This window comes from Puma concolor, chromosome B3 (genome assembly GCF_028749965.1).
Source record: "Puma concolor isolate L17-30 chromosome B3, mPumCon1.1.hap2, whole genome shotgun sequence".
In the NCBI taxonomy this organism is placed as follows: Eukaryota; Metazoa; Chordata; class Mammalia; order Carnivora; family Felidae; genus Puma; species Puma concolor.
In genome coordinates this window covers 95,090,519-95,108,780 of record NC_141672.1, presented here as the reverse complement: position 1 = coordinate 95,108,780, position 18,262 = coordinate 95,090,519, and the positions used below count along the sequence as shown (strand labels likewise).

At 37.8% G+C, this 18,262-nt stretch overlaps 1 protein-coding gene across 6 annotated transcripts in view; it reads left to right on the top strand.

The window, feature by feature from the left end:
* The window catches only part of ATP8B4 (ATPase phospholipid transporting 8B4 (putative)), a 285,304-nt gene that overhangs the window by 88,108 nt on the left and 178,934 nt on the right, over nucleotides 1–18,262 (top strand). For all 6 annotated transcript variants that reach the window (XM_086710646.1, XM_086710645.1, XM_086710643.1 and 3 more), the window contains 3 exons: nucleotides 5,598–5,711; nucleotides 8,649–8,747; nucleotides 12,886–12,947. In XM_086710646.1, coding sequence (XP_086566772.1) covers nucleotides 5,598–5,711; nucleotides 8,649–8,747; nucleotides 12,886–12,947 — 275 coding nt within the window. The remainder of the gene's footprint in view (nucleotides 1–5,597; nucleotides 5,712–8,648; nucleotides 8,748–12,885; nucleotides 12,948–18,262) is intronic.

The window sequence follows — 18,262 nt, the reverse complement described above, 5'->3', positions numbered from 1 at the left end:
TGCGAAAGCTCCTGGGGTTTGGCCTGTGGGATCACAAGACGCAGGCAACGTCCTGGGACAACCACCAGATGCATTTTGGCTTGGCCTTCTGTGACTCATTCCTTAAGGCAAATATAGAGAGGAAAGTACACTATTATATAAAAATGTAAACTGATCTTGTATATATTATTAATGTTCTTAACTGGTATTTGGTTGATTGGGCGTAAAAGAGAAATTAAGTCAAAGTGACTTAGATAATAAAATAAGTGAATAGATAAAAAACTGAGAAGTCCTGAAATAGGGCAAGCTAGCCTCAGGAGAGGCTTGGTCTAGTTTCTTTCTCTGCATTTCTTGGCCCTGAATCTTCAGTGTAGATTTTATTTCTGGCAGCCTCCCCACTCAGGGTCCCAAGATGCTGTCAATGATTCTTAGGGCTCTTTGCTTCCAGGTTGGAATTTAGTAGGAAAGAGAAAGCCAACAATTCTAGCAAATTCCCAGAATTGACATGGTTCACGTGCTAATCCCTGAACTCAAGATTGTAATTAGGAAGATGGGCCATGTATTTGGTTTAAGCTATTCTGGGTTTGACCCTGGAGTTATCGATGAGAATTGAATCTATCCTGACCACAAGACTAAGAAATTTGCAGCACTGTTAGCTCAGGGGAAGGGAAAAATAGTCAAATGTCTGTTACACCTAGCATTAAAATAAGACTGGATTTGTAGCACTAAGTTTGTTTTTTGATATTTGATTTTTATGGCTGATGTGTCCCACATTCCCCAAATATTAGGCTTAGTTTCCATTTCTGGTTGTGGTGTCCATAAGTGTTTCTGGCTTTCTGCCTTTTGGGCATATGGTGACTTGTTCTGATCAATGAGTTTGAGCCTTTGGGATGAAGCATAAATTTATAGGTAAGAAACCCTTCAGAGCATTCTCTTTCCCTCTGGGACGGTAATTGCAAGTGTCTGAGATGGTGGCTGGTCCATTGTGAGTAACTATGATGAAACGGTCTCCCTGCTGGCTCAGTTGAAAAAGCACGAGCAAGAAATAAACCTTTATTATTTTAAGCCATGAAGACTCTGGAGTTGTTTGTTACTATGGTATTGAATTTCCTAAAACCATTTGGATTATTTGGGGACCCTTTACAGAAATCTTATATTTGTATAATTCTTTCAAAGTAAAACTCAAAAATGCTTTCACATCTATGATCTCATTTAATCTCCATAATAGTCCTATAAATATGTAGGTGAGAAATATTATTAGCTCCATATTTCCAGTGGAAGAATTTAAGTAAACTCCCCAAATGCTCTGTTTACTAATTTAGCAGTGTTTGTTATTTTCTATTTGCTTTGTTTTCTTAAGCAATACGATTACGCAATAAAATCTCATTATAAAAAATAATGCCTCTAATTTTGCTAATATTGAGTTTGATGTTCCACCTCTGAAGAATTTATCATTTTTACTTTACTTTTTCCTGTACCAAATAGTTAATGTGAAAATGTAAAGAAGTTTGGCCAATGCTGCTTCTGTCAGAAAGCTAAACAAAAAGAGTGGTTATTTATACTATTTACTTGCATTGAACTTTGTCAGGGACCAAGAGAATCACTCTTGAGGGGGTCTGAAAGAGAACATGGGAAACTGTAATCATACATCAGGCAATAGATAACCAGAGCTCCTACAGCAGGGGTTGACTCAAGAGGAAAAGGTAGATATACAGTGTTATTTTCCTTGGTAAGAAAGTGGCAGCAGACCAGAAATTCAGAGTGGAGGGGAGAGCAGGGGATGATTGATCTGAAAGCAGAAGAGAGATCTGCTTTGCCCTGAATTGGGGAAGTACACTGCTGAGGAGTGGGCTCTGGAAACAGAGTACCTGGGTTCAAATCCTGGTTCCATCACTTATCTGTTATATAACCTTGCTTATACATATTACTTAATCTCTCCAAGCCTGGGATTCCTCTTCTATAGAGTAAGGATAATAGTACCTATTGCATAAAGGTATTGTGAAGATAAAATAAGCTGTAAAATTTAAAGTTTTTAGAATAGTATACATAGGAAGAGCTTGATAAATACCAGCTGCTCTTTTATATTATTATTATTCATTGTCAACCTTTTTTGTCACCCTCTGTTTTAAGCCACCCATCATCTCTCACCTGGACTAATTAAAAAACCTTCTCATGGTCTTCTCTCATCTATTCTTGTGTCATTTCCAACTTGTTCTCCACTCTAGCTACTGTGATCTTTTAAAATTAGAAGTTCTTCAGGTTACTCCTTTGTTTAAAGCCATTCAGTAGTTCCCTCTTCACTTAAAATTTTAGTCTTTATGATAAACACCAAATTCTTAGTATGTATTTCAGGGAACTTCTCTCTCTAGCCTCTGTGCTGACCTCTTTAGTACAGCCTCATAGTCCCCTTTTTAGACCCCCAAGTGAGCCATCTTTTGCCTACTTCAGGGCCTTTGTGTTAATATATTTTAGAGGAGTGATGTTTTTTTTCCCCCTCATCCTGATGTTGTCTTCCTGGTGGAGGGATCTCTACTGTGGCAACACTTTTCTCTCCACCCCTTTACTCACTCTATGGTGGAGTTACTTATTCAATGTGTCAATCTTGCAGGGTTCTCTGGGCCTTCCCAGCTCAGCTCTGTCCTCTTCCTCTTGGAAGCAAGCTTCCTATAGAGAACTGATGTTCTCTGATATTCCTCTAGGGGTAGAACCTTTCCCACTACATGGGAGGCCTCCTGTGGTCCAGGATTGCCTATGACATCTTGGGGTCAGTTAACTAGCCCACCTGGTTAACAAACTAAACCCATGACTTCCATCCTGGTTTCAACCAGCACTAAAGATTCTATATGGATTCTCCAGATGTATTCCTTTTTTTTCTTGTTTTCCTCTTCTTCCTCCTTGCTTCTGTATTGGGATGTTTCTAGTGGTCCATGGTGGAAAAGTCGTGCTAAGAGGATAGAGGTAAAGATCTTCTGTGCTATATAATGGCATGAATTGTAGTAAAGTTTGACTGTAAGCTAATAGGTTGATCAGTGAAGTGACTGAATATTTAAGGTCTTATCAATACCTACATCCTTGGACAAGCAGTAGAAATAGAACCACTTTTTCCCTTTTGATTGAAAAAGAAAGGTAAATGTGTCCAGAGATCCTCCAGGAGGGGGAGCACTCGTTCTTTGTTCCCAATCATAGCTGTGAGGGTTTGCATCATCTGTGACTAAGTCACAACAGAGCCAGAAGAACAACACAATCATTGCTATATGTCAAGTTAAACAAATAGAAGAAAATCGTCACAGTCCCCATTTGGCATTATCACTTTATCCCACACAATTGTCTTTTTACCTATGTGGAATTCAGTTTTGTAGAAGATTTTCTTTATAATTCCTGTCATGGTTTTGAGCTTCCCAGCAGATGTTCCATCTGTCCTTTTACAAGATACAGACTTAACCTCATTTTAGTTTCAACTTAGAAGAAAATATAAAACCGTTAAGTATATGTGATTTTTTTTTTTTGTTAACTGCTTTTTCTCCTTAGCTTTCCTCCTCCCTATTCTTTTCTCCAAGTCCCTTCCTCAGAAACCTGTTACGTGATTAGTAGCTCTCACAGCCTTTCTTCCAGCCCACACCTTGAGTTGACAGCTCACTGCAAAATAGTCATCATCAGCTTACAGAAGAGTTTGCAGGACATGACTGTGCATCAGACCAACTAAGCTGGGAGTTCTCCGCTGGGCACCTCTCTTACTCTCCCACAGCTTCTTGCACAGAGCTAGACACACTGATTCCTGGTAAATTTGAAAAATGGCTATTTAACAGGGGACCATATTTTCTTTAAACAGGTAGCAGCGATTACTAGGAGCCAGTGTAGTTTGGCTTAAAACCAGTCACACAGGCTGAGTTTTAAAATACAAGTGGATGAAAAAGCTTATTTTTTTAATTAAAAATGTTTTTCTGTGTCTGTGGGGTTTTTTTGTTTTTTGGGGGGAGTCTTTAGTCTTGTCCTTTATAATGTGTTAGTCTAGGGGTATCTGGGTGGCTCAGTCAGTTGAGCCTCCGACTTTGGCTCAGGTCATGATCTCATGGTTCGTGGGTTCGAGCCCTGTGTTGGACTCTGTGCTGACAGGTCAGAGCCTGGAGCCTGCTTCCGATTCTGTGTCTCCTCCTCTCTTTGCCCCTTCCATGCTCATTTTCTGTCTCTCTCTGTCTCTTAATAATAAATAAGTGTTAAAAAAAATATAGTGTATTAGTCCATACAGCTTTGGAAGAATAGCTAAAAATTGAAATTGTTTTAATTCTTTTTAATGTTTATTTATTTTTGAGAGAGAGATGGAGACAGACTGTAAAGTGGGGGAGGAGCAGAGAGAGAGAGAGGGAGACACAGAATCCAAAGCAGGCCTTAGTCTCTAAGCTGTCAGCACAGAGCCCGATGTGGGGTTTGAACTCACGAAGAGCAAGATCATGACCTGAGCAAAGTTGGCTGCTTAACTGACTGAGCCACCCAGGTGCCCCTGAAATTTTTTGATGACACAAAGCTAGGAGGAATATTTAATAGTTTGATAGTATATTTAAAATTATTTTTTTCATTAGATTAGTATAATAGGAATATATCAAAGATGTCAATATATGAGAATATCAATGGTAAATGTTTAGGAAGGGAGTATCTGATTTCATAGTGATGTATGAAGAAATGATCTACATATGTTAGTTCATCAAAACTCAATGAATAAACAGCTACAACTGCCAAAATGCTGATGAAATTTTAAGGCATGTTAATACGATATTCCAGAACACAGAACATCAAAGTTTCTACTGTACTTGGATTGGTTGTGTTTGGTTTTGGGCGACATGTTTTAAGAGAGATGCAGAGAGGCTGGGATAGATCTAGAAGAAACTGATCAGGAAGAGATGCCGATAAAATAAGTCATGGAATGGCTGAGGGGTTTGAGAATGTCTGGATCAGAGTAAAGATGATTTGGGGAATCCTAGGAGTGGTCTTCAAATATTTGAAGGTTTCCAACATTTAAAGGGCTTAGACTTTGTCTGGGGGACCTGGGGGATGGAATTTGGCACATGGTAAAAAGTTACGGAGAGGCAGATTTGGGTTTCTCATAATAAAGACCTTTCTATCAATTCCAGTTCTGAAATAGAAAGAGGCTGCTTTGTGAGGTGGTCAGTTTTCCATCACAGAAGACTTTTAAAGACCTGACTAGGATTCCCCTTGTCAGAATTATCTAAAGAATGGGAAGGTGGACCAGATGATCTCTAAAGTTTATTCAGACTTCACGGCTCTAAGTACAAGCTCAGTGTTGCATACAGTAGGTGCTCAAGAAATATTTGCCAAACGAATGAATACATAAGAGTAAAAAATTTCAGAGGCAGACTCGTACTTGATACATTTTTAAGTCATGGTTTATTTTATGGCATTGGACAGTAATTTCAACTATATCAGGAGAGTATCATTTTGGGAAAAATGAACACCTTGGGCCACATAGAACTTAAAATTTTCTCGGTGATTTATGTGTCTTATTCTGGCATAATTCATGTTCATCCTTGTAAGTTTTAGAGCTATTTCTGATAAATGAGCAATGCCTTGCCCCTATCTAACATGATGCTATTTTTTTTTTTCAGGATAATTGTATCCACACATCCAAGTACAACATTCTTACCTTTTTGCCAATTAATTTATTTGAACAGTTCCAAAGAGTGGCAAATGCCTATTTCCTTTTCCTTCTGATTTTACAGGTAATGTTTAGGTTGTATTTCTTAATCGTCAGTTTGTTAGGAGTATTCATACAATTTGAAAAAATTAATTCACTTAGCTAAATGTTCATGATTAGGTAAAACCCTTCTTATCAGATTTTGAATGTTATTATTGCTGTTTCTCTTTACAAATGTGGGAGAGTCAGGAATGGGTAAAAACTAGTACATTCATCATGTTAAACACTGAGGTCATTTTAGAATGCAGCCTTGCACTTTATTTGAACCACACCAGAGCCTAATAATTACTGTTCATAGCCTTCCTCCTTTCTTTATCTCCCTCTTGTGTTGACAGTATGGGTGTTATCAGAGTTGAGGCAGTCTAGCTGAGTAGTAGTCAGTGGAAGCTAACTGGGAAAATTTCATTTGCATCTAAGAACAATAACCTATTTGTGTGTGTGTGTGTGTGTGTGTGTGTGTGCGCGCGCGCGTGTGTATGTGTAAAATATGTTATATCTTGTCTCACTGTAGAGTGACTATTTTTTGCAATTTTGAGAGGTTAATTGGTAGTTAATAAACTTTCTTTTTCCTCTCAGCTGACTAAAACTTGGGCTTAAAGAAAATTTTAACTTTTACTGATATTTTAGCAAAGAAAAGAAGGCATAAATCAAACAATGCACATACATATAAACAGTTCATGATAGCCAGTTATTTACCTAGTATTTAGAGTAATTTACCTAGTATTTAGAGTAATTTACCTAGTATTTAGAGTATTTCGACCAAAGTGGTACATTCAGAATGTGCTGGGCTCTGTGTTAATTTTAGGAGGTAAAAAGATGGGTTAGATGTGTGGTGCAGTCAAGATTAATAACTTCGAGTACTATTTTTACTTAATTGAATAACTATATTAAGGACCTTTGGCTGTAAGTGGCGGAAACCTAAACTTGTTTAAGCAAAATAGGAATATGTTTAGGAATATTTCTCATTTTGTGTATGACTGGATACATGGGCAGACTATTTCAATAGGATGTGACTGTTCTTAAAAAAAATTTTTTTTTTAATGTTTATTTAATTTTGAGAGAGAGATTGAAAGAGCGCGAGCACACAAGTTGGGGAGTAGAGAGAGAGGGAGACACAAAATCCAAAGCAGGTTCCAGGTTCTGGGCTGTCAGCACAGAACCCAATGCAGGCTCCAACTCACAAACTGAGAGATCATGACCTGAGCCTGAGGTCAGCTGCTTAACTGACTGAGCAACCCAGGTGCCCCAAGATGTGACTTTTCTTTCCTCCACGTTGGCTTTACTTTCAGGCAGGCCCTCTCTACCAGGTGGTCTCTGAAAGCTTTAGACTTTTATTCTCCTGGCTCCAACTCCAACGTGAAAGAGAGATAGGGAGACGGAGAGAGAAAGAGAATGAATCATTTTTTTTTGGTTGTTTCAGCAAATCTTGGGATTAGCTCTCACTGGACTATGCTGAGTTACATCGCTATCCATAAATAAATCATGGCGGCTTAAGAATTTGTAGCAAAGGTTGACTTGCTCTAGATCACATGCCAAAATGTGGAGCCAGAATGGAATGAGTCTGCCAACATTGTATGGACTGAAAGTGGAAGAGGGGGAGTGAGATAGTTCCCTAAGGTGTACTTGAGAAGAACTGAATGCTGAATAGGTACAACAAAACAAAACAACAACAAAAACTCCAGAGTGAATGTATACCTTACAGTTTACTGAAAAGACTTTGGAATCCAAGATTTCTTTTGTTGCCCCCTATGAATTTGCTTTTGGTTTCTTTATATAACTCTTTACATCATTCCAGACTTTTGAGCTCATTGCTCTAATGGCTTTCTTATGTATAGTCAAAGGCTCTTGCTCACAGAATTTTATGTCTGGAAGGAGCCTTTGGGATGATTTAGTCCAGCCTTCTTTTTTTTTTGATCAAGAAATGAGACCCAGAAAGGTTAAGTGATGTGTAAAGCTTTTACAATGAATCAGTGATAGAATTAGGACTACAATCTAGCTTTTCTGCCACTCAGGCTGATGTTTTTATTGGTATCACAGAGGCTTTTGAGTTTTTTTTTCCTTTTTAAAAAATTTTATGTGGAAGCTATTGTATAAAATTGATTTAATTTAGAGCTGTTTTTGTTAGGGCCTGATCTCCATACAATGACCATATCCACTCTTTTCCTATCTTATGACTCTTAAGCACTTCCATACTGAACCCCATTTGAAACCTCTCTTTCTAAGAGAGTCATGTGAACTGTCACTATGTCTCTGTCATGTGGGTTGCTTTGGAAGTATAGGTACAAGGCTTTGGAGGCCAATAGATGAAAGTTCAAATTTTAGCAGTGTATGTTCTTGGCCCAGTTGGGTGACCTCTCAGATACTTATTTATAAGATGGGAAAATGATACTTAGGACTGCTGCATTTCCTGACTCTAGGGAATTATTCACAATGTATTCTATGTTGTACCCTGGAGGTGCTATTTACATGGAATACAAATTCTGTGGGTATGTGCAAAACAACTCTGGTACATAATCTAACTCAATGAACTTTTCTGAATGTCAAATGACATAATTTATGAAAAGTACTTGCTTGGTGCAGGGTAGATGGCTCAAAGAATCTCTTTTGGAATTGGTGAGAAGTTAGTAAAAACTTGTTAAAAGTTGAGATGAGAAGCTGAGAATAGAGAAGTGACATTTGTCATACTGGGGAAAGATCATTATCTGAAGGATTTCAAGAAGCTTACTTCTCAACTTGCTATAAAAATTTTATTTTTTGTCAAGTAGTCTGAAAATTCATTCAGTGATACTTCCGTGTGTCTTATAAGTTAATGAAAGTACTTAAATTATTGAAAGTTATTCTACATTTGTACAAATAACTGAGTATAATCTTACTACTTTCTGTGTGTCAGATATAATGACAAAATTTGGAAGATGTATTTTCTAACTTAAAAGCCCTAAACTATTTGAAATGTTTGTTTCAGCTGATTCCAGAAATCTCTTCCTTGACCTGGTTTACCACCATGGTGCCTTTGGTCCTGGTGATAACTATGACAGCTGTCAAAGATGCCACAGATGACTATGTGAGTATTTACTTTTGAGCATTCTTGAGTTCTCAATTTCAATTGTGACCTCCCAGAAATAAAAAATAGAGATCTATTTGAAATTTTTGAATGGAGCTCTTCTGCTTAATATTACATAAAGCTCTTGGGGCGCCTGGGTGGCGCAGTCGGTTAAGCGTCCGACTTCAGCCAGGTCACGATCTCGCGGTCCGGGAGTTCGAGCCCCGCGTCAGGCTCTGGGCTGATGGCTCGGAGCCTGGAGCCTGTTTCCGATTCTGTGTCTCCCTCTCTCTCTGCCCCTCCCCCGTTCATGCTCTGTCTCTCTCTGTCCCAAAAATAAATAAACGTTGAAAAAAAAATTAAAAAAAAATATTACATAAAACTCTTTTGCTATTTGTTCAGTGACTAATACAGATGTCATAGAACCAGAGCCTGTTTAAGTTAAAAGCAAGAGGACTTGAAAAATTAGACTTACTCCCTCATTTTACAGATGAGGAAACCAAGTTTCTAAAGAACCAGTGATATGTTAATGATCAGACAGGCAATTAATGGTAAGATCAGAATTAGAACACAAACCTCCTTCTACCCAGTGAAGTATTATTTATCTTATATGTCTTTCTCTAAGTTTTGAGAATTGGTAGATATTTGGTGCTCTCACATCCTCTGCTCATTATACCAGGAGTTGCAAAATCAAATCACTTCAAAAGTCAGGCAACTAATGTAAATAGTGAAATAGAAAGCAGTAGAGACTTTTGAAGTCTGCATAAGCCAAGGGAGGTCATTCAAATTCAAAGATTTAAAAACAGTCTCAAGGAAGCCAAATGTCTAAATTTAGAGAAGTTATATTCTCACCCTTGGTGATTGTATGTGCGCTAGCCTTAATAATTGTCTATATGCCAATGACTTACATATTTTTATTCCTAGTCTAGGCCTCTCCTGTGAACTCATACCCATATTTCCTGTTGTCTATTTTTAACTTATATATGTCTTTAAAGTGAGTGTCTTGTAGATAGCATATAGTTAGGTAATGATTTTTTATGCAATCTGAAAATCTCTTAATTGGAATGTTTAACCCATTTATATTTAATGTGATTAGACTTAAATCTATTATCTTGCTACTGTTTTCTGTATGCCTCATTGATTCTTTGTTCCATTTTTCCTCTTTTAGATTATTTTTGTGATTTCTTCTTATCTTTATTATTAGCTTTATAGGCTTATATGGTGGTTGTTCTAGGGTTTAACTTATAGTCTACCTGGGGCAGTGTGGCTTTTGAACCCTTATTCATACCACTCTGTGCTAAGGGGTATGTCTTTGTATACCATGTATCTGTACGATATATAAGATATGACTCTCTCTTTTTTTTTTTTAAGAATTATTTATTTGTTTTTGAGAGAGAGAGAGAAAGGGCATGAGCAGGGGAGGGGCAGAGAGAGGGAGAGAGAGAGAATCCCAAGCAGGTTCTACATGTGCTTAATTGACTGAGCCACCCAGACAACCCTGACTCTCTTCATTTTTAGTGAAGTGCCTCATGTATTTCATGGTTAACATTGTGACTGTAACCTTTGAGGCAGGATTTTTAACTAACACACAGGACCTGTTCATACTAATGAATCATGTCACTTAAAAGTGGTCAGCTTGAAATTTATTCATTCCTATAAGGTTGCCATTGTTCAAAGTACTTTGATGCTCATTGTAAAGAATTGTCTTCATGGCCAGTGTACAAGGTACAGAAGAAAGCCAATCTCATGATTTTGTGTTCACCCAGCTTTGGAAACAAATGCTATCTCTCAAGCCCCTAGAAAACGTATTCACCCTACCTGCTTTCTAAGAGAAGCTTTTATATATTTCCAAACATAAAGCATCCCTTCATGTCTTTAAATAGCTTCATCTTCAAAGAATAGAGGACATTCTAAAGAATGGACTGTAATCTCCAAGAAATTCTAGGAGAGGAAATTTTAACCATGATTTGAGTAATGGCAACTTTGGAGTAAATGTGTGTCTTCTCCACAATAGCTGATCTTTCTGGGACATAATATTTATTTATATGCTTAAGTGTCTACATATTGGGGTAAATGTCTTATTCATTATAGTCACATTTCATAGAAGAATAAAACGGTAGAGTAGAAAGAACATGGGCTTTAAAGAAAGACTCCTTACCTTGTTACTTACTGTAACTGTAACTTACTGTTCTAACAGTATGAAATGAGGGAAACCACTTCTCTGGACCCTTCCTTGTCTGTATAATGTTGTTAATGATACCAGAACTGTTGGAAGGACAATATGAGATGCTATGTATAAAGCATGTGGCACAGAGCCTGTCTTGCAGTGGGGATACAATCAGTGCTAGTACTCTGCTCCCTTCCTGTCCTGGGCAATTCCCCTTTAAGCCTTTCTACTACCATTTCTAGTCCTACCAGACTCCATTTGTTCCAATACCAACATCAGGTTCCAATACCAACATCAATACCAATATCAGGTTCTTGGCAAAACCTGAGCTGAAGTGAGAGTGACTTATTTTAAGGCCCAGGGAATAGGCTCCTCAGCTTGTAGGGGGGTGAACTGTTTGGCCCTTTTCTGTGATTCCCAACTAGTCAATTTTGGGGATTGTTTTCAGGTTTGATACAGATGTGACTAAATTCTAAGTCTCCTTTTGTCTTTATTGCAGTTCATGCTTGAATATGCTTTTATTTTTGTGATGATATGTGTGGGTCCAATAACCAGATATAATTATCAGTCAGGGTCTTGACAGAAAAGAGACGTCACCCTGAAATGAGAAAGATTGGAGAAAGATTAATAATGAAGGCACTATTTACAAAAGGGCAAAAGAAAAGTGGTCAAAGAAAAGCACATAGTGTAGCAATATGGATGGCAATACTACTTCTTGGTCTGAAGGGGCAATGGGAGGAAGCAATTACCTGTATCTGAGGGCTGCTCATGGCACCTGGGGCTCTCTGTAACTCAGCTTGAATGAGGCCAGGCAGAAAAATACCCCATTTCACTCTCCTCTGGCTACTCTGATCTTCTGCCACCTTTGGCCAAACCCAACCAGGAGCCAGAGGGTAAGGATCTTATGGGTCAGCTTCCCATGACAGAGGGCAGAATGGAGAAGGATGGGGTGTGAATACAGAGGAGCAAACAGAATATCCAGCACCCACATCAAATGATATACTCAGAAAAAATAATATTTCTGCTGGTGAGAAATTTGCATGCCAATGATGGGTTGATTTAATTTACTCTTCTGTTGATTTTGTAAATTTTTTCATGTTAACAAATGTTAAATATCTTGTTTTTCCTGATAATATACATTAACTTACACCTGGAAATCAGTGTAATTGCATGCACTGGGCATGGCAGAATAGATTGGGATGGGTTTGGGAAAGATCTTGAAAAAGAGAAGGGATGGTTGGAGCATTTTAGATGTTGTGATATTGGTACAATGTTTTGAATTTTTTAAATGAAAACACTAATTTTGATGATAGTCTTATCTGAATGACTGCTAATTTATGAGTTTAGTAGAGGGTTCATAATATTTGGACTCTTCTAAGCAATGTAAGATGTTTACATTACTAGAATATACAATAAGAAATAGTATCACTTGGGCATAAAAAATCCATACCAAATGTTGTTCAGTATTATATTTTGAGTTTTGTTTTAAATGCTCAGTATTTCATAATATTACTGTTAGCAATTAGAATTTCTGGAGAATAAGAATACATGTTATTACAAGTAATTTCTTGGCTTCAAAGAAATCCATAAAACAGAATGACTGATGTTCCAATAAAGTATTGAGCACATATGTAAGAAAAATGGAAGCCTCTATTCCTTATTGAGGACTTCAAAATGTATAGTTTTCTAGAACCATGTGGCAGAGTAAAGGGAATACTGTCTTCTTAGAAGCACCTAAAAATGTGTGGGAATTAGAAGAGCATGTGGCTACACTTGTTGCATTGGTAGCATCCAGAGTAAGGGTTAGTGAGAAGGGTATTGATTAAGATTTAGAACACATGGAGCTGGGTTCATGGTAAGTATAAACTGGCTAATTTTGGATCAATGGTGAAATTGTCCAAACAGATGAACTCAAAAGTATTTTCAGTGTTCCTATTTGTGCTGACAAAGCATGATTTAATATATTTTTTTCACAAATATTTTGACTTTCAGTTTCGCCATAAGAGTGATAATCAAGTGAATAATCGGCTATCTGAAGTGCTCATCGACAGCAAGTAAGAAAGACATTTTTGGGTTATTTTTAAGGTTTTGGGGACCATAAAATGATCTTGACAATTGGTGGTTTTCTCTTTTAATTAAGTATATGTTACTTTTCCCTTTCAATTTGTTAAAAACTGCATTGTAGGTCCATTTTATCTTCATGGCTTATTTTAATGTTCAGCTGGTGCTTGTGCTACCTACTCAACATCAAATCCCTATGGAGTTTGTTTTGTGGACACAGGCAAATCATTATCACTTTTCATCTCTGGATCTAATACTGCTTAGACTGGACACTTCTGTAAAGTCTTGTATGTCATAGACGTTTTATAAGGATTTGAATTATTTAATTTGGTAATTTCTGGGGAATATTGCTAGAAAGACTTTGACTCATTACTGTATTAAATGAATCTTGGATTTACTTGATAGTTAAATTTAGTATGGAATATTCACCATAACAGATTTTTTATTCCTTTTAAATTGATGAATACTTATGGGAATGGTTCTTGGATTTGAAATGCTTTAAAACATGTATTTACACACTAATAACAGCAAAAACACCTCCATAAAACTTAGCAAAATTTCAAACCTTCATTGCATGATTTATTACTCTTTGTCCCTTTTTTTGCTAATAATAACATGTGACAAAGGAAACTGGCTATGATATACTTCGTTCTGGTAGTCAGTCACATCTCCCAGTGCTTTTGAATCATTTGGATACTGTGAGGACAGTTTTTTTAAAGGAATATCATAAAATGAAGTAATCATATGAGATGGGAAATTCCAAGAAATGATAAAGATACCAAGAGGGACTAGGTATAATCTAGACAATAATTGGTAGGATTGAAGTAATTAATCTCCATAACTAAATTATTGACTGATCACTAATAACATAATGAATACATATAGTTTTTTCTGTATTTGCTTGTTTTAGAAAATAGTGTTAATGTACAATGAAGGAAAAGGATCTTAATATAAAATTATAGTGGTTAGAGACAGAGCCTCTGAAGGGGTGATTCTGGTGGGACACAGATAAGCCATAAAGATGCCTGGAACCATGTGGTTCATTTCCAACGTTAGCAGGTTTTGGATTGTTGCCACTGGAGCATGGTGTTTAAAAGCATGAGTTTTGCACTCTGAGAGACATTAAATATGAGTTTAGTACTGACCCTAAACAATTCTGTGGTCTACAGCAAATTCTTAAGAGGTGGTGAATCTTTTTTTTTTTTTTTTAATATATGAAATTTATTGTCAAGAGGTGGTGAATCTTTGTAAGCTAATGCAATATGTGGCTTTGAGCCACTGTTGCATATCTTGACTTTCTCAAGCCTTGCAGTTCTGACTGGATATTAGATCTGACAATATGATATAACTAATTCCCCAAGGAACATTTGATAACAAATCTTACTCCTTTGAAGTATCACCTCATATAAAGTATGTTTAAAATGTACAATTACATAATGAATTTGAAATAATGGCCCTAGCATATCTTTAATGTCCCCCCAAATTACCAGTTAAATCTTGTGGCAGTACCTTGGGGCATTAATTAGAGGCCAAGGGATTTATCTAGGAACTTAGATATTCAGACACTCGATGATTGTATGTCTCCCACACATGCTATCTATCATTATCATTATTGTTAGAAGTAGTATTAGTGTTACTTTCTTGTGGTTTCATTTAGCTTTCTGTTGATTCCTCATGAAGTAACATCGCTTTGTAGTTCAATATGGTGTGATGTTTTAGTATGTATTGTTGCTGATCATGTAAAATTGACAGGAGAAGCATATATCATTGAGTATGGAGTGTTCCTTAAGATTCAGTAAAAAATCAGGCCAGATTTTCCATTTAGAAGATGGCCCTTTACCGTGAAATCCTCTAGGGCAGGGGTCATCTCTTGATCACATCTGTGTCCCTTGAGCCTAGCACAATGTATATGGAATTTTCAAACTGAGCGGTAACAAGTATTCTTGCTGAGAGAGCAGTATGCCAGAGTAGCTTGATCTATCTAATGTTACTCAGTTGCATCACTGGCCAATTCCAGTGGCTGGGGTGGTGGTCTTTGTACAATATGCTCACGCTACAGAAACTGGCTTTCCATTTTTTGGATTTTGAAAAGTTGGAAAGATCAAATGGGCTCAGATCTGAGACAGTCAAGCTTCAAGTCCTCCCTTGAAGCTGGTGGTTGTAGAGGATACTGTTGGGGCTCTGCACAGACCCTCACTGTCTTCTGTACTCATCCCCAGCTTCTATTTGCATTGCTTGTAAGCACTTGCACCTGCTGGTTTCTTCCAGAGCACTGCCCTTGAACTGCTGGAGTCAGTGACTGGTGGGTGAAGGAGTGTGAAAGAGCAGCACCCCTGCCTCAATTAGACAAGCTCTGAGGTTAATTTGTACTCTCAACCACTCCTTTAGATCAGACAGAGGATGGGACTTGGCATGCAGTCACACCCTGTGTGTGTTTTTTCCCTTTCCCTGTGTTGTGTCTCCTGTCCCTTACCAGTTTCTCCTGGAAGTACTTTCCTAATGAGACACTTGCATGTGAATCCTTATCTCAGGATCTGCTTCCAGGGAACCTGATGTGAGACAGTAGTTAATGCATACTAGATCCCATTGCAGTGTTAATGGAAAATGTTAAGAAAGTGCTTTTGGGTCTATTCTTGGCACCTGTGGGTTGTGATCCAGTAATAAAGTAAGATGCCTGGAGGGGATCAGGGGAGTACAAGTATTGCTGGAGGTGAGTGTCAGAGTGGGGTGTATGCCAGGTCCATGTGGCTACCTTTGTGTGCTGCTGGCAGAAGGTCTGGAACTACTATACCGTTTGCTGATGGCATGTATGAATACCAATAGCTATCTTCGTGTTTCTCCAGAGAAGGTTTCAAGTGGTGCTAAAATCTTTAACCACTGTAGAAGCAACTGGGCAGGTGAGGGGCAATGATAGGTCTTGGACTTGTGGTCTTTGCACTAGGGCAGGAGCCATCATTGGCTTGTCTTGGAAAGAGGGGAGGCATGGTTAGCCTCAGGCTGGAGATTTTTAAGGGGAAGGAGGTGGGAAGAAAGCACTAGTCAGGAAACCGGGATTCATGTGTGAGTTTGAGCAATTAATTTTCCTTCTGGGCTTCTTTCTGCTGTTCTCAGAAGTGAGGAAGTTGGGCAGGTACATTCAGATTCAATATGTATTTATTGAACAACTACCCTGTGTGAGCTCCAGTGCTTCCAAGTTTAACTTTCATAAAAAAACCCAAAGTGTGGGTAACAGTGCTCCATTTTAGAGATGAAGTGATTAACCCTGAGAGGGAGTGACTTGTCCAGGGTCCCATGGCAAGTGAGAGCCTAAATTAGACTTCTACTCATTCATGAAGAGGTATGTAAGTGTGGACTTTGTGGTATGATCCTGTCTTCACTATTTATTTTGTATTTGAAGGGCTTTGTATACAATTACAGGAATATAACATAGTTACATAATATATATGTAGTTTATCTGTATGTAATATACATTTGTATTATATACATTACTCCTCTAACATTGTTAGGATTGTGTGAGCTGTAATGCTAAGCACTGTAAACCTGGGTCACAAAATAAATAGAGCAATAAAACCCTTTCTTTTATAAACTTCCTTTTCAATTTCACTTTTTTTTTATGTTGTTACTCATATTCTTTTTAAATCAGGACCAATCTTCTGTATCTGCAATCTCTTATAATATGTAAAGTGCTTAAGAAATACATGTTGTATTAGCCTTTGACAAAATTTGCTGACTTTGGTTTTAAAACTAAGTAGGGGTGGCATGATTCCATATTGTAGAAATGATTGTGATTGCTAAATATAAGTGCACATTTTTGCCCCAAGCCATGAAATACAGTAGCCCTCCTTTCTCTGCACTTGGACTTTGCATGGTTTTGGTTACCCATGCTCAACTATGGTCTGGAAGCAGGTGACCTAATTTCTGACATATCACTAGAAGGTCAGTAGTAGCCTAGTGCTACATTACAGTGCCTGCATTATTCACCTTACTTCATCTCATCATGTGGGCATTTTGTCATCTCACATCATCACAAGAAGAAGGGTGAGTGTGGTATAATAGGATATTTTGAGAGAGAGAGATCACATTCACATAACTTTATATTGTTAGAATTGTTCTATTTTATTACTAGTTAATGCTATTAATCTCTTACTGTGTCTAATTTGTAAATTAAACTTTATCATAGGTTTGTGTGTATAGGAAAAAATATAGAATAGGGTTCGGTGCTATCTGCAGTTTGAAGCATCCACTAGGGGTCTTGGAATGTGTCCCCTGCAGATAAGGGGGGACTCCTGTACCATTTGCTGATGGTATGTATGAATACCAATAGCTATCTTAGTGTTTCTTGAGACGGTGCCTCAAATTATGCTAATATCCTTGACTACTGTGGGAGCAACTGGCAAGTGAGGGGCAATGAGAGGGAGCGTGATAGTCCCTGCAGAGGTTATCCTATTTGATGCCCCTCAACCTGGGCTGCACATTGCATCAGTGCCCCAGCAACTCCAGAGTAATGAAATAAGGGTCTTGGAGATGATACCCTGGTGTTTTATAAGTTTCCGTGATGATTCTATGCAGATAGAGTTGAGAACTTCTAATCAAATCCATTGCTATGTCCATATATGACTCTCTATGTCTATATTTGTCTAATTTGAAAAGACATCCAAGGAAGGGAATTCCATTAATTTTGAAAATGGTAAGCATGGTTTTTCCACATAATAAATATCCTTACAAAGAAATATTGTAAATGATTCTTGACAGAATATAAAATTCTGTAATGCTTATTTATGTGTTTTGTCCTCTCTGTGGAATCATTGTATTACTTTCACATATTTATGCAACTTCCAATTTTTGTAGTTCTGTCCCATCAGTGTTTCTAGTCATAGGGATTTTGGACAAGGTGAAGAGTATACAGATTGACTGCTACTCAGGCAGCCACTAGCCACATGTGGCTACTGAACACTGGCAGTGTGGCAGGTGCAAATAAGATGTGCTGTTAAGTATGAAGTATATACCAGATTTTGAAGACTTAGTACCAAAAAGGGAATGTAAGATGCATCATTAATAATTTTTTTACATCGGGGGGCGGTACCTGAGGGGGCTCAGTCACTTAAGTGTCTGACTTCAACTCAGGTCATGATCTCACAGTTCGTGAGTTTGAGCTCTGCACTGGGCTCTGCACTGACAGTGTGGCGTCTGCTTGGGATTCTCTCTCTCTCTCTCTCTCTCTCTCTCCGCCACTCCCCCACTCGCTCATCCACTTTTTTTTCTCTCTGAAAGTAAATAAATAAACTTAAAAAATAATGTTTATATTGGT